We start from the raw sequence: 15,910 nt of genomic DNA on the forward strand, positions 1-15,910 counted from the left end.
ACTTCTGTGACCCTCAAGTTTTTCTTTTAGAAAAAAAGGAAATAAGATTTATCTTTTGAAGTTATTGGAAGGACTAAATAACTTAATGCATGCCAAACATGGTTATAGTTCCTATAATAAAGACAAGGTACTTGATCCCCTTTGTATTTTTATGAACAGGAGGGCCAAGTTCAGGTGTTATTTATTCATTTCTCACTCTTCCCATCAAGAGTTTACTTGGAACTACCATATGCCAGGCCTTGTAATGAAGCTCTTGGAATTCAATAGTGAATAATTTCTGTTTCAAGGAGTTTATAGTGCAGTGGTGGGGAGGGGGGGGAAGGAGACAGAAACTAGTCATTTACAATTTAAATATTCCTTAAGAATATGTTGCCTGCCTACTTAAGCAATTATATTAATAGAAATATTATGTAAGCCACATATAATTTTAAGTTTTCTATTAGCTGGATTGAAAAAGTAAAAAGAAAAAAATTACTTTTAAGTATATTTGATTAAGCATATTTCAAATAATCATTTGAGATGTAATCAATATAAAAATCACTAATAAAATATTTTACATTTTTCTTTTGGTGCTAAGTCTATGTTTATTTTATATTTACAGTGCATATTGATTCTTGGTAGCCACATTTCAAGTGCCCAGTAGTCCCATATAGCCGGTGGCTACAATATTAGCACAATTTTAGAAAATGCCAAAATATATGAGATATACTTCTGGCCTTCAACAAGTTTACAATGTTGTAGGAAAAAATTAAGAGATCTACTTGAATAGCTACAATACTCTGTATGTTGTATCAATGGTACAAATCAAATCAATTATTTATTTGTATAAGTCCACCTAAAATCAATAATTTCTGGATGATGATAATAATGATAATAAGCATGAATTTAGCACTTACTATATGCCAGGAATTGTGTTACATATAATACTATTATCCTCATAAGAGGCCTATGATATTTACTAATTTTATAGAAGAAAGAACTGAGGTCCATGGAGGGTAGGTATCCTGACAAAGTCGCAAAGCTTTAAGTATGAAATACAAGAGGTTAAGTTCAACATTGATTCCAGAGTCAATGTGCTTAATTGAGGCAGTCGGCCTTCAAATTGGACACCTGAAATTAATTTAGTACCATATATTAATTATACTGAAATTAAAACAAAACCAAAAAACACCATACAAACCAATTAGAAAATACAACCCAAGTATCTTATACTACTAACTAAAGAATTTGAGTTTAATTGTTGTGCTTTTTAAAATGGCTTATAGATGCGGCAAAGGAAGCCATTGAGGGTTCGGTCGCAGTTTTCGGAGATGCCGCCCAAGGAAAAGAGCGGTTCCAGGAAAGGGAGGAAAGGGGGAGCCGCCTCCGGGAGTGACAGTTCTGACAAGAAGGCCCAGGGTCCCAAAGGTGGTGGTAATACAATAAAGGTTAGACACTTTCTGTGTGAAAAACATGGGAAAATCATGGAAGCCATGGAAAAGTTAAAGTCTGGAATGAGATTCAATGAAGTGGCCACACAGTATAGTGAAGATAAAGCCAGGCAAGGGGGCGACTTGGGTTGGATGACCAGAGGTTCCATGGTGGGACCATTTCAAGAAGCAGCATTTGCCTTGCCTGTAAGTGGGCCAGATGAGCCTGTGTTTACCGACCCTCCAATTAGGACAAAATTTGGATATCATATTATTATGGTTGAAGGGAGAAAATAAAATGGTATGAAAGACTGAAAAAAAAATGGCTTATAAACTCTATCATATCACATAGAGTAGTATTGGTATCTATAAGGATTAAGTTCAGTTGAGAATAATAGAAACTACACCCAGAGAATGGCTTAAACTAATAATAAAATGATTTCTAATATGACAAAAAATCCAGAGAAGAGCAGGACTAGAGCTGATAAGGTGGCCTAGAGATGTCCATAGAAATCCAGGGTCTTTGTATATTTCTTTCCAGTTAACCTTAATTGATGGTGTTTATCTTTGTCATCTGAAAATGACTTTTGTATCCCAAGCATGCTTCTGTGTTCTATACATACGAATGGGAGAACAGCAGAGTGAAACGGACACAAGAATTAGGCCAAGAGAATTGGCTAATTCAACAGCTTTCCCTGAAGTCACATAGTATGAATTCAGCTTATATTTCTACCCAGAAATTTGTTATAATGGACACTTGTAAGGAAACCAGGAAAGTGTGTTTTGTTTTGTTTTGTTTTTTTTCACTAGGTACACTGCTTCCTTATCCAAGTGGGGAAGAAGGAAAGAAAAATCTAGCAATATCTCTACACAATGATCCTGTATTCAGCAAACTTACCCTGTATTAAATTTTAAATACCATTTGTGAGAGTGTGTGGTTATCTGTACTAGTTGTTTTGTTATCTTTTAAATTGTGATCCATAGTAATAATGTATTTTATTTAACAATAGTTTTTATTTTATTTTCAAAGAATGATATTGCTGATTTACTTTTTAAAGATTTTATTTATTTATTCATGAAAGACACAGAGAGAGAAAGAGACATAAGCAGAGGGAGAAGCAGGCTCCATGCAGGAAGCCCGATGTGGGACCCTGGAACTCCTGTATCACGCCCTGAGCCAAAGGCAGATGCTCAACTGCTGAGCCACCCAGGTGTCCCGATATTGCTAATTTAATTGAGACAGTGTGACTGAAGAGAAAATTTAGAGCTTAAACACTCTAAACTGAGTGTGCTTAGATTATCTTGTTGGCAGCTACACACTAGTTATGAAAATAAGAAAAATCTGTGTTTGACAAGTTAACAGTTTAACATTTAACCTGAAACCTTTGTACAAAAGAAGCAATAATAATCATTAGGGGATCCCCGGGTGGCGCAGTGGTTTGGCGCCTGCCTTTGGCCCAGGGCGCGATCCTGGAGACCCGGGATCGAATCCCACATCGGGCTCCCAGTGCATGGAGCCTGCTTCTCCCTCTGCCTGTGTCTCTGCCTCTCTCTCTCTCTGTGACTATCATAAATAAATAAACAAAATTAAAAAAAAAAAATTAAAAAAAAAAATAATAATCATTAAAGCCAGGAGTTAGTTCATCAGTCACTTATTTCCCATCTATCCACATTAAATCACTTGTCCTGAAATTATACTTCATGTCCACCTGCTTTTAATATTTTAACAGCCAGTTTTTCTTCAGGTTTTATATCTCTCTGTCCAACATAGGAATTAATGCAATGATGAGATTCACTTTAACATCATGAAACTAGCCATGTTTCATGACTCCATTTTCAGGAAGCTTATATTGATAAAGTAGGAGTACCTGCATGTGATAGAGTAAAGAAACTAGTTCTCTCTCTCTCTTTTTTAAAGATTTATTTATGTATTCATGAGAGAACAGAGAGAGAGAGGCAGAGACATAGGTAGAGGAAGAAGCAGGCTCCCTGTGGTGATCCTGATGCGGGACTCAATCCCAGGACCCTGGGATCACGATCTGAGCCAAAGACAGATGCTCAACCTCTGAGCCACCCAGGTACTCCAAGAAACTAGTTCTTACGGCTAGGGATAGATATCTGTTACAGGTAAACAAACATCGCCATATTGACGATTGGGCCTCCCATTTTTACCTGACTTTCAACTTCATCAGAGAAAGCAAGCTATTTAAAAAACCATTTAATCCAGCTATAAGACCATTACTAACTAATAATATGCGCTGAATAGTTATTGACCAGTACTGATCTAGTTTGGAAAGCCTTGTTTTCCATTATTTTGAAAAAGAGGTTTATGCATTACTGTAGAATGATAGAGTGGAAGCATATGGTAAAATTTTTGTTAGTTGGATCTTATCAGGATTCTCATTAACATGAGGTAATTGCTGTCTTCCTCAAGATCAACCTTATCAGAATAGAAAGATTCTCAGAAACCTATGAAATAAAGAAAAAAACTGTAAGTTACTGTTGAAGTGTGCTACTTAAAATGATATGTGGAAGGGATGATAGGAACTGTGGCCCCAAAAAGAAGGAGGCTCTAGCTGGTAATGGGAAGATAATTTAGGAAAAAGGCAATTGACTTTCAGCTTCGACTATTCACCATGCCTGCCACTATTACTGTCCTCATGGTACCTTGGCAGTTAAAAATGTTTACTTCTCATCTCAGGAATTAGAGCCGGAGGCTCAATCATTTGGTCCAGGATTTCTTAGGGGTAAAATCTGACAAGTGATCCAGACCCAGTGGTTGGGAGAAGTGGCAATGAAAAGTTATGAGGCCAGAGCATTCATGAACTGTCCCACCTCTCTCCATTCAACTACCAAGTGGTGCTGTATCACAATTAAGAGAATGCCTCTGTTAGTGCTGCTTTTCCCAGGGAAAAGCTGACAGTAAAGGCTCTTGTCCCAGAGTTGGTGGTGAAGATGGATCAGCTGTGTTTCCTGGTGTCTGGGCTCTTCACCCTAAGTCTTTCCTCCACCTCCTCCTCACCCTATCTGTATTGTAATAGATTTAGGTATTTCATATTTTCCAAACATGCATTGCTGGATAGAGTAGCCAATATACCCAGGGGAATATTAATTGACCATTTAAAACAAAGAGATGTTTAAGGAGTATATAAAAAAATAAAATAGGGGCGTATGTGTGGCTCACTTGGTTAAGTGTCTGACTCGGTTTCGGCTCAGGTCATGATCTCAGGGTCATGTAGCTGAACCACCATGTAAGACTCTTTGCTCAGTGGGGAGTCTGTTGGAGATTCTCTCCCTCTGTCTCTGTCCCTCTCCCATTCATACTCTCACCATCTCTCAAGTAAATAAATCTTAAAAAAAATTAAATAACTTTTTACAGATAACAACAGAAACAGGTGTTTTTATTTTTTATTTTTTTTTTTAAATTTTTATTTATTTATGATAGTCACACACAGAGAGAGAGAGAGGCAGAGACACAGGCAGAGGTAGAAGCAGGCTCCATGCACCGGGAGCCCGATGTGGGATTCGATCCCGGGTCTCCAGGATCGCGCCCTGGGCCAAAGGCAGGCGCCAAACCGCTGCGCCACCCAGGGATCCCCCAGGTGTTTTTAAATACACAGAATTTAAAAGAGGCATAACCAACACTCAAGAGATAAAGGAAGATAATGATATGAAATAAGAATATGTACTAAGAAAATCAAGTAGAAATATTAGATGTGAAAAATGTTGGATAAGCAATATTAGATATTAAAAATAAAGAATGCAATATTTAAAAAATAGAATGGATGTAGACAAAGAATAAATAAGAAAACTAGGAGATCAGATTGAATAATTCTTCTAGAAGAAAGTAGACAGGATAAAGAAATGTTAACAAATATGGACCCTATAAAAAAAATCAATATCCATTTAATAGGGATCATGGATAGGAGGAAGTAAGTAAAAGTAGAGAAGATAAAATATTTTTTAAAAGAGTGAAAAGAAATTTCTCAGAACAAAAGATCTCAGATAAAAAAAAACTGTTGTATACCAAAAGAAAGTATAAAGAAAAGCCATATTTAGATATAGTGAAAATTTAAAATATTAAAAAATTCTAAAAATCTCTGTAAGAGAAGAGCAGATAATATATAAAAGAAGTAGATGTCATATCATAAGAAACAAAGAAAACAATGGAGTAATATTTTTAGAGTACTGAAAGAAACTTTCAATCTCGAATTTACATCTGGTAAAACTGTCATTTGAAAGTGACAACATTGGTCAAAACCTTAAGTATACAAGGACTAAGAAGCCTTGCCTCATAAAAATCCCCATTAAAACGCTTTTGGAAAAAGTACCTCCCCAAAAAAGAGAAGAAAGTCCCAGGAATGCTCTGAGAAATAGGTTGATTAAATTGACTAAATAACTAGATAAAGTTCATAATAAAAAAAAAATTAAGACCTAAAGAAAAGAAAAAGTAAAGCCCTAAGAACACAAAAACAAAATTCTGGACAACCACGAGCCCTGGGAAGTGAGAGAACAAAGGATGTGGAGAATGTTCTTATATTTTCAGAGAGAAAATTAAGATTTTTAATACAAATAAAGCAGTAAAAGTTGAAAAAGAAACATGAAAAGTGAGACAAATTAAATTACAAAGATTGATAAAAACCAATATAAATGTATCAAAAATCAAAATACATGTTATTTATGTAAACTTGCCAGTTAAAAAAAAAAGCAGTGATCAATAATTGGGAAAATTAATGCAGCTATATGCAGGGTATTAGGCTGCATTGAGGCCAGTCAAAACGAAGTCCAAATCTCAGTGGCCTAAAATAATAAAAATTTATTGCTTGCTCACATAAAAATCCAAAGTAGGTCTTAAGAGAGTGGAGGGAGTGGTATGAGGAGAAATGAGCAATGGAGCAGGAGGAAAATCATGCTCCATACAGTTTATTCCGGGTCCAGGCTCCATTCAGTTGTGTGGAATTCTCCACTGACTCTTCTAGGTGTGGCAGCAAGCAAGAGAAGACAGAAAGCATGAAGGATACCACGGGAGATTTTAGAGTAGTTTGCAGTGGTTCACATCCTGCCTGTTCACATTTCCATTGTTCTGAATTCATTTCTGTAGCCCTTTAACTAAAGGGGAGATTGAAATACGGTGAATATTTATGCCAGAGGGTGAAAGAAAATATGTTTAAATACCCGGTGTTCTCTCTTCCTGATCTCTTCTGGTCCTCATATATCTGTTTTTCTTTTCCTTTTACACAGAGAACACCCCTCCCCCCAAAGATAGAATCCCACCTTGTTCCCAGTCACTGCATCTATCATAAAGTCTGGGATATCTAGATGATGAATACTTTTCTTCCTCAAATTCATCTGTAGCTTTTCTTGGTCAGAAGTTACAAACTACAGTGACTGCCACCAAAACACACATATAATGCATGGTGGAGGAGCATGGGCAGAAAGTCACAATAAGGTTCTCATTAAAAAGTGGAAAATGTGTCAAACAAATTATCCTGAAAAAGCAGATATGGCTACAGTAATATCAGACCAAAGACTTTAAGACAGAAAGGACCATGAGAGAGGGCTACTACAGTTACTACATTAACAGAAAATGGTCACTCTGCCAATGTGATATAATATCACCAAACAGATATGCATCTAATTAAATAGTCTCAGAACATAGAAGGAAAGAGGAAACCATTACAAATCTATTTTCATATTGGAGAATTTCATATACCTCTCAATTATTGATAGATTAAGTAGACATGACATTATCAAAGACACAGAATAGCCTAACAAAACCACACAGTAAAAAGCTTGACCTAATGAATATATATCAAAATTTTCATCTAGCATTGAAAGAATTCATGTCCTTCTCAAGCATACATGAATTTTTTTTAATTGTATACCTGAACAAAAAGCTCATAAAATCAGCTTTGAAAAATTTCAATGAATATATAACATGTAGACTACGTTGACTGAAAAGGCAATAAAAATAGCATTTAATGACTGAATAAATTAAAATTTTCTGAACATGTAGAAATTTAGAAACACTTGCAAATAACACATTGACTAATTCTATCATTTTAGAAAATAGTGAATAGCAAGAACTGAATAAAACACTCAAACAAAATCATGGGGTGCAGCAAAAGCAATGCTTTGAAGAAAATTTATTGGTTTAAATTAAAGGAAAAAGGCAAAAAGAGTCCAATTTGAAGAAATTATGAAAAGAATAAAGGAATAACACCAAAGTAGGTGAGCCAGATATGCTTATCCTAATATATCTCTGTATTGTTTAGCCGGACTACTGAAGTATGAGAAAGCCAGGCAATGCCTTTCAAGAGGCATTAAAGCGTAGCGAATTAACTTTAACAAGTTATAGTTGAGTTATTTACTTTGTGAACTGCAAGGTCAAACAGTCCTCCTAGAATTGCAGGAGAAAAACCCTAAAGGGATAGTTTCTTTTGTTATGTTGCTATGTGGGAATAAACTAATACATAAACATAAGAGAAAAGGGATTTTTTTTCCACGAGATTTTTCTTGCACAGCCAAATATTTTGGTGGGAGGAGGTTTTTTTTTATTTTTTTTATTTTTTATTTTTTTAATTTTTATTTATTTATGATAGTCACAGAGAGAGAGAGAGGCAGAGACACAGGCAGAGGGAGAAGCAGGCTCCATGCACTGAGAGCCCGATGTGGGATTCGATCCCGGGTCTCCAAGATCGCGCCCTGGGCCAAAGGCAGGCGCCAAACCGCTGCGCCACCCAGGGATCCCCTTGCACAGCCAAATAAAAGCAAAATTTAAAAATAACCATTATAAAATACAACTAATTTACATTTTCTTATGTTTTTGACATATAATAAGTGGTCAAATCTACTATTGTCATATGACCTGGCTCTACTTTATGCAAAACCAATATAGAATGGATGTAGAGCTTCTCAAGACATGTTTACACAAGCATGATTTGGTTATTACATCGTACTGCCAGAGTTTGTGCATCTCACTAATTGGCTGAAAGCTACTGAAAAAAAGTAACTATACTGTTTATCTCGTTTTTATTTTTATTTTTTAAAAGATTTTATTTATTTATTCATGAGAGACAGAGAGAGAGAGAGGTAGAGACACAGGCAGAGGGAGAAGCAGGCTCCATGCAGGGAGCCTGATGTGGGACTCGTCCTGGGTCTCCAGGATCACGCCCTGGGCTAAAGGTGGCGCCAAACCACTGAGCCACCCGGGCTGCCCTCATCCCATTTTTAGAAAACCCTGTGTCTACCCTAGTGCCTATCTATTAAGAAAATAATAAGTGCACAACTTCTAGGTACATAAATCTGAATTAACAGCTTTGCTTGTTAAAATCACTCTGAAGTTTTAACATTCTCATTTTACTGAAATTAAAATTATATGCAATGATCAGTATCAATCTGATTAAATTTAGTTTAAGTATTTCTTTCTTCAATAAATTCTAAGAGTTAAAGATCTGGGGTGTCTGGGTGGCTCAGCCGGTTGGGCATCTGCCTTCGGTTCAGGTCATGATCCCAGAATCCTGGGATCAAGCCCAGAGATGGGCTCTCTGCTCAGTGGGGAGCCTGCTTCTCCCTCTCCCTTTGCCTGCCACTCTGCCTGCTTGTGTGCTCTCTCTCTCTCTCTCTCTCCAAATAAATAAATAAAATCTTTAAAAATAAATAAATAAAAGTTAAAGATCATTTTAAGCCCAGCTGAAGTCATTTTACAGATGATAAGAAAAAAAGTAAATAATCTATAAATAATTGTGTCTCTGGAGCTGCCATACTTAGTCATTGGCTTTATTTTAGAGTTAATAAAAGCTTATATGATTTACTCTCATCTTGATTGACAAATATTTAAATATTAATAAATTTGGCCTGTTCCATTAGAAAGTAAAATTATAATTTCAAAATTCTTACTAGGAGTGTTAAGTAGGAGATGTTTCTGTTTTTTGACAACCAGATGCCTCTACTAGTTGTGGTATGAACCAAGAAATCTCTTGGACTGCTGATCTAAAGTAGATAATTAAACTCATCTAGGCAATAATGTAAATTTCTATCTTCCTTGTGGTTAGGGAAATTCTCTAAGAGAAAGATATTTCTCTTACTTTCTGAGTATCATGGCTGTATTATCTCTGAAAATTAATGCTTATGATAGAGAGATGTATATGTTTGTGTGCATATGTTTGCTTACACTGTTGGAAATACCACAAGCCCAAAAATCAGTGCTGTCAATGCCATACCTGGCCTTTTCTGCTACTTTGAAGTACTAGAGACAATTTATCCTAGTGAGAACTTAAACCATGTCTGTCAATATGACTTAGCTGTTTTATTTGAGAGGGAGTACTTTGCTCGGGAAATGAGAAAACTAAACCAATAAATAATTTTACTATTGGCTTCAAGAAATTTTCACAAATAATTTTATTAGAGATAACATCCTGCTGGCCTGAGTCAAGAGATAATTTATAAAACAATTCTTTACTTACCACTTCAAAACCCCAGCTCCCTGTATCCACCAATCCTAAATTGTTGTCTCATAAAGATTGCCCAATCTTAATCATTTCCTTGCCTTGAACCATTCAAAGCTAGACCCCAAACCTTATAAATGTCCTCTTCCTGAGATACTAGTAAGACTGTTTCCCTTACTAAAGTGAATAAACTCAGTTTGTCCTTATTAACAGAGGGTCTGATAATACTTTTGGCAATTCGACATCAGGTATCTTGCCAAAGCCCTAGCTAATGTTGTTTTATTTTCATTTAATCCTATGTACTTCTCTAATGAAGAAAAGAAAAAGAAAGGCCCAAGGTAGATATCATTCGTATGGATAATGGTAGTTATTTTCCTAAAATGATAAGAAAATTTATTCTCTGAAAGTCTGATAAAGCAGAACAGAGTGAGCTTATGATGGGAACAAGGCTACGGATTGGCTTGCATCCACAAGTGGAAACATCATGCTGTAGTTAGCTTTTCTCTTGGAATCTGGCAATAGTCATATTTAGTATATAGTTTTTTTTTTAAGATTTTATTTATTTATTTATTCATGAGAGAGAGAGAGAGAGAGAGGCAAAGGGAGAAGCAGGCTCCATTCCATGCAGGGAACCCGACGTGGGACTGATTCTGGGTCTCCAGGACCACACCCTGGGCTGAAGGTGGCACTAAACCGCTTACCATATCCTAATCTTTTCACTTAGGACTGTACCTTCAGGTCGCAATCACAGCTTGGCTTAGTGGTATTGTGGAGAATCCAGGAGACAGATAGTAGGCAGTAGTGTTGTCTCTCCTATATACTCTCCACTGAAGCCAAAGCAGCAATAACATCACTGCTTCCAAGAAGCTGGTACCCAGGAGCACAGTGATCAGAGACCCAGAGGAGAGCTAACTGGTAGGAGATGCAGCTGCCAGTGTAGATGGCCTCTGAAAAGGAGGACAGATGACTCCTTTCCCTTTCTTAAATGTAGTAGGGGCAGTGTTTTCACCAAAGGAGAAAGAGAAGTTGGGTTCACAGTTAGATAATTACAGAAATCTCTTTTTCCTTGGTCCAGAAAAGAAGAAATAAAATTAGTGCAATCCCTGCTCTTAATGTCTCAGTCCCCACAGGTCTGTAGATGCATGTAGGAGACCCACCAGTCACTCTCCTGCAAAGACAGAAAAAGGAGATTGCTAATTAGGGGAAGGATATCAAAAGGCTGTTGAATGGTTCTAAAGTTTTAACTACTAATGGTAATTATTAATCAACTCCTCGGCCAGGGGTAGATAGGCAGCTGCTATTTAGTCAAATAGTTATTTATCTTACTAAGGGTAGAGCATGTGGGAAACATCTCAGAAGCAGAACTTATTTCTTTTCTTCATTTCAAAGCAAGATAATACATTATCCCAGATAATTGTTCTCATTTTCTTCTAAGAGTAGATGTTTATATAAAAATGTGTGAAATGCAGTACTATAGAGTAGATTATTAATGCAACTCTGCTTGACCAGAAATAACACTGATTAGTGACGGTATATGTAATTTTTGCTACCAAATTAATTATTCATTTATGAAAATCCTTGTTTCTTTCAGTAGTCATGTAAATGTTGATATCCTACATAGTGTCTTATGTGACTAACTTATATTGGAAATGCAAGAGATCTCAGAAGTTGTATTTTCCCTTGTCTTTCAGTAACAAGCTTATTTATATATTTTAAATGAGAGTTGTATATGATACAATGAGGAGAGAGTCAATCATGAATGAAGGAATCAAAATCCCTGCCCTTGCTCAGCAATAAATTCTTATGACCTTGAGAAAATCCTTTAATTTCTGTGAACAATTTTTCTCATTTTTGAAACACTCATGCATCTGATCTAGATCAGGTGTTGGCAAACTTCTTCTAAAATAGTAGTATTTCTGGCCTTTGCAGGCCATTTGGTTTCTGTTGCAACTTCTCAACTCTGCTGTTGTAGTGCAAAGGCAGCCATAAGCAAAATGTACGAATGGGCATGACTGTATTCCAATAAAACTTTGATTATGGACATTGAAATTTGAATTTCATACAATTTTCGTATGTCATGAATTATTTTCGTCAGATTTTTCCCACCTATTTAAAAATGTAAAAACCATTCCTAACTCGTGTGCAATACAAAAACAGGCTACAGTTTGGATTTGACCCATGGACCCTGGTTTAATGACCCCTGATCTAGATTCTTTTTAAGAACAAGATTCTCAGGGCACCTAGGTGGCTCAGTGGTTGAGTGCTTTTGTCTCTAGTAGTGATCCTGGGGTCCTGGGATTAATTCTGCCTGGGGTTTGCCTGAGGGAGCCTGTTTCTCCTTCTGCCTATGTCTCTGTGTGTCTCTCATGAATAAATAAAATCTTAAAAAAAAATAAATAACAAGATTCCCTTTGGCTTTCTTGGGGTTGGAATGGATAAGGAACAGGTCAATTCTGAGGTTAAGAATTAAGGTGAGGGCAGCCTGGGTGGCTCAGCGGTTTAGTGTCGCCTTCAGCCCAGGGCGTGATCCTAGAGACCAGAGATCAAGTCCTACATCAGGCTCCCTGCATGGAGCCTGCTTCTCCCTCTGGCTGTGTCTCTGCCTCTTTCTTTCTCTCTCTGTGTCTCTCATGAATAAATAAATAAAATTAAAAAAAAAAAAAAGCACTAAAAAAGAATTAAGGAGAGAATAGGTCCCTGGGTGGCTCAGTTGGTTAAGTGTCTGCCTTCAGCTCAGGTCATGATCCCAAGGGTCCTGGGATGGAGCCCCACGTTGGGCACCCTGCTCAGCGGGGAGCCTGCTTTTCCCTCTCCTCTTCGCTCCTGTTCTCTGTTGCTATCTCTCTCCCTCTCTCTTTCTCTCTCTAAGATAAATAAGATTTAAAAAAAAAAAAAGAATGTGAGAATAAAGAAGGTTTGGAAGAAGTTGCAGAAGACAGCATGATAAAGTAATGTTTTTGGAAGGGTGTAGCAAGCAACCAGCTGAAGGGACGGGTGACAGAGAAATCTTTGCTGAGAGGAGGGATGACAGAGAAAAGGGATAATTTGAAACAGTTAACTGCCTGACTGGGGACCCAGAATATCTAAGTATAATATCTCCAGCTTAAACTGAAACAGGAATAAAACTAGGAAAAAATTTTTAGTGGTATGTAGAAATGACAATATAGTACATTATATTTTATGCATGCATATTTGCATGTGTTACCAGTCATTAATTAATACACAGAGCTATAAAAAAAAAAATTAGAAGTGTGTATGGAGAATGTGAGACATGCCTGATATGTACCAGTAAAAAAGCATAAGGACATGAACATAAGATGAGTAAACATAAAAACATTTTAAGTGAGCTTATGAATTTGTTGTCTTATTGTACTGTGATTTCATATACTTAAGTAATGCTATGTGGCAATAAGGATTGTGGCAAGAGCAGACTGGCCTATTGTATAATGATTTCTTCATATGTCAACAGGATGCAAGAAAAAATTATATAGGACACCTGGGTGACTCCATCAGTTAAGCATCCAACTCTTGATTTCAGCTTAGACCACGATTTTATGGTCATAAGATCAAGTACCTCATCAGGCTCTGCACTGGGCATGGAGACTGCTTAAGATTCTCTCTCCCTCTCCTTCTGCCCCTCTTCACTGTTCTCTCGAAAGAAAGAAAGAAAGAAAGAAAGAAAGAAAGAAAGAAAGAAAGAAAGAAAAAGAAAGAAAGAAGAAAGAAAGAAAGAAAGAAAGAAAGAAAGAAAGAAAGAAAGAAAGAAAGAAAGAAAAAGAAAAAAATAATATTATTTACATGGATAACACCAAGGCAGATATTCATTTCATCTATTAGCTATAAAGGAGTCAACTCCTATTATCACTATCTGGGCAAGGTGTTACAGTGTGTTTTTAATACAGTATGAATTTTTTAATAAACTCACTAGAGTGCTTTGGGTCTGTGACTCACCTTACTCATGCTGGCCAATGACTTCAAGGGCAGATCAGTGTAGATACAGATATTTGTTTCTCAATCCAGCAGCAATTTGATGACATTCCAAATAGATATCTTGCTTTGGCCACATATGAAAATAAAATATATCACAAAGGACTGAAATATTTCTAGCTAATTTAACAAAACTGACATTATGTTAAGGATGAAGAAAATATAAACATGTTATAAAGATTTTTATAAATGTATTTCATAAATGGAGATAATAAAGAACACTGGCGTGTGTGCCCTGAAAGGAATGGTTTAAAGTAAAAAATAATTAGGATTTAACTAAGTGCTGACTCAATGAAGAAATATTAGCAATCTTCATGAGAGTCATAAACATTAACTCAACTCCCCCTTTATTCATCAAATATACTCAAATGTGTAATAAAAATTAATAAGATGTCATTAAGAAAAAACAAATTTTTATAACTTCATGGGGAAAATTGCTGACATTAGGTTTATCTTAATGTAGGAATTTTTTAAATGGACTCTTAAAAGTATTCGTCAAGGAGAAAAGTCACTAACCAGACAATAACAGGTACTATATTAAGTAAATGTATTTTTCCATTTTAGAACTCTGCTAATAAGATTTAGTGGTGTGATATCCTGGGTCTCTGACTCCTGTTCTTATCTCAGCCTCGTCTGGGTTTAAAATGTATGGAGCTCAATTATGGGAATACTTGTCAAGGCACACCTTGTTTTTTAGCATCCACTGAATGAAGAAGCATCTATTAAGCTATTGAGACATTAATGCTATAGTGTATATTGCAATCCTTAAGTTCTCTGCCTGTGGTTTGAGTTACAACAATGGATGCCCCTAGAATTCTTGCTACTCTAACATAATGTTAGTAATGTCTGGTCAACAGAAAGAAACTTGCATTTAAGTTTCTAAGTTTTTCCTCATCTCATCTATTAGAATACCTACTGCAGGTATTGATCACTCCTGTGATATTTGGTGAAAAAATATTTCACATTAGAGGAGAATGATTCATAACACCTCAGTCCTTAAAATATCTATCAAAAGCAAACAGATGTATAATAAATACACTATATTTAACGGTAACTAACTTGAATTTAAATACCTCCCCCACATATGCAAACAGGTGTGAAACTTCAGCCTCTTCATTTTACAGGTGGCCAAGTTGGTCTATAATTTTTCTTCTAGGATCTGTGTCACATTTTAGTATTAGGGTTATGCCATCATTGTTTTAAAAAGAGCTGGAATATGCTATCTCCATATCTATTTTCTGAAAAAGATTACACTAGCCATTCTTTTTGTTGTTGTTGTTGTTAAGATTTTATTTATTTATTGGACCTACAGAGAGAGGGCACAAGCAAGGGGCACAGCAGAGGGAGAGGGAGAAGCAGGCTCCTCCCCGCTGAGCAGGGAGCCTGATGCTGGGTTGAATCCTAGGACCCTGGTTCTGACCTGATCTGAAGGCAGATGCTTAACCAACTGAGCCACCCAAGTGCCCCTCATTTCTGGATTTTAATAATTTGAATCCTCTCTCTTTCTTTATTAGTAAATGTAGCTTAGATTTTGTTAATTTTGTTGATCTCTTTTAGAAAACCCAACTGTTGGTTTTATTGGCTCTCTTTGCTACTTTTCTAGTCTATGTTTCATTTACCTGTTAATCTTATAAAGAATTCCTTATTTATGATGAGTTGTTTCTCCTGCTGGTTTCAATTTTTTTTTCATCTTGGTCTTTGACACTTTGTTTATAATTTATCTCAGTGTAGATCTCTGCATTTATCTGTCTTAGAGTTTGCTGAGCTTCTTGGATGTGTATATTCATTTCTTTTATCAAATTTGAGAACTTTTCAGCCATTATTTCTTCAAATACTCTTTCCGATCTTTTCTCTATCTCCTCTTCTCTGGCTCTCCATTATGTGTATGTTGGTAAGCTTGATGCCACACAGTTCTCTTAGACTCTGCACTTTTTTCCCATTCTCTTTTCTTTTATTCCTCAGATTAGATCATTTTAGTTGGCCTATTTTTAAGTTCACTGGTTTTTTCTTTTCCTCTGCATGTTCAAATCTACTATTGATCAATTTTTATTTTAGTTATTGTACTGT

General features: G+C 36.2%; 1 protein-coding gene across 10 annotated transcripts in view; it reads left to right on the forward strand.

Annotated features, from left to right (window-relative positions):
- Positions 1–1,732, forward strand: part of LOC112671692 (peptidyl-prolyl cis-trans isomerase NIMA-interacting 4-like) — a 151,225-nt gene extending 149,493 nt beyond the window's left edge. For all 10 annotated transcript variants that reach the window (XM_035709732.2, XM_049105106.1, XM_049105104.1 and 7 more), the window contains one exon: positions 1,266–1,732. In XM_035709732.2, coding sequence (XP_035565625.2) covers positions 1,266–1,706 — 441 coding nt within the window. In that variant the 3' untranslated portion in view covers positions 1,707–1,732. The remainder of the gene's footprint in view (positions 1–1,265) is intronic.
- The last annotated feature ends 14,178 nt before the right edge of the window (positions 1,733–15,910 follow it).

This window comes from Canis lupus, chromosome 32 (genome assembly GCF_003254725.2).
Source record: "Canis lupus dingo isolate Sandy chromosome 32, ASM325472v2, whole genome shotgun sequence".
NCBI lineage: Eukaryota > Metazoa > Chordata > Mammalia > Carnivora > Canidae > Canis > Canis lupus.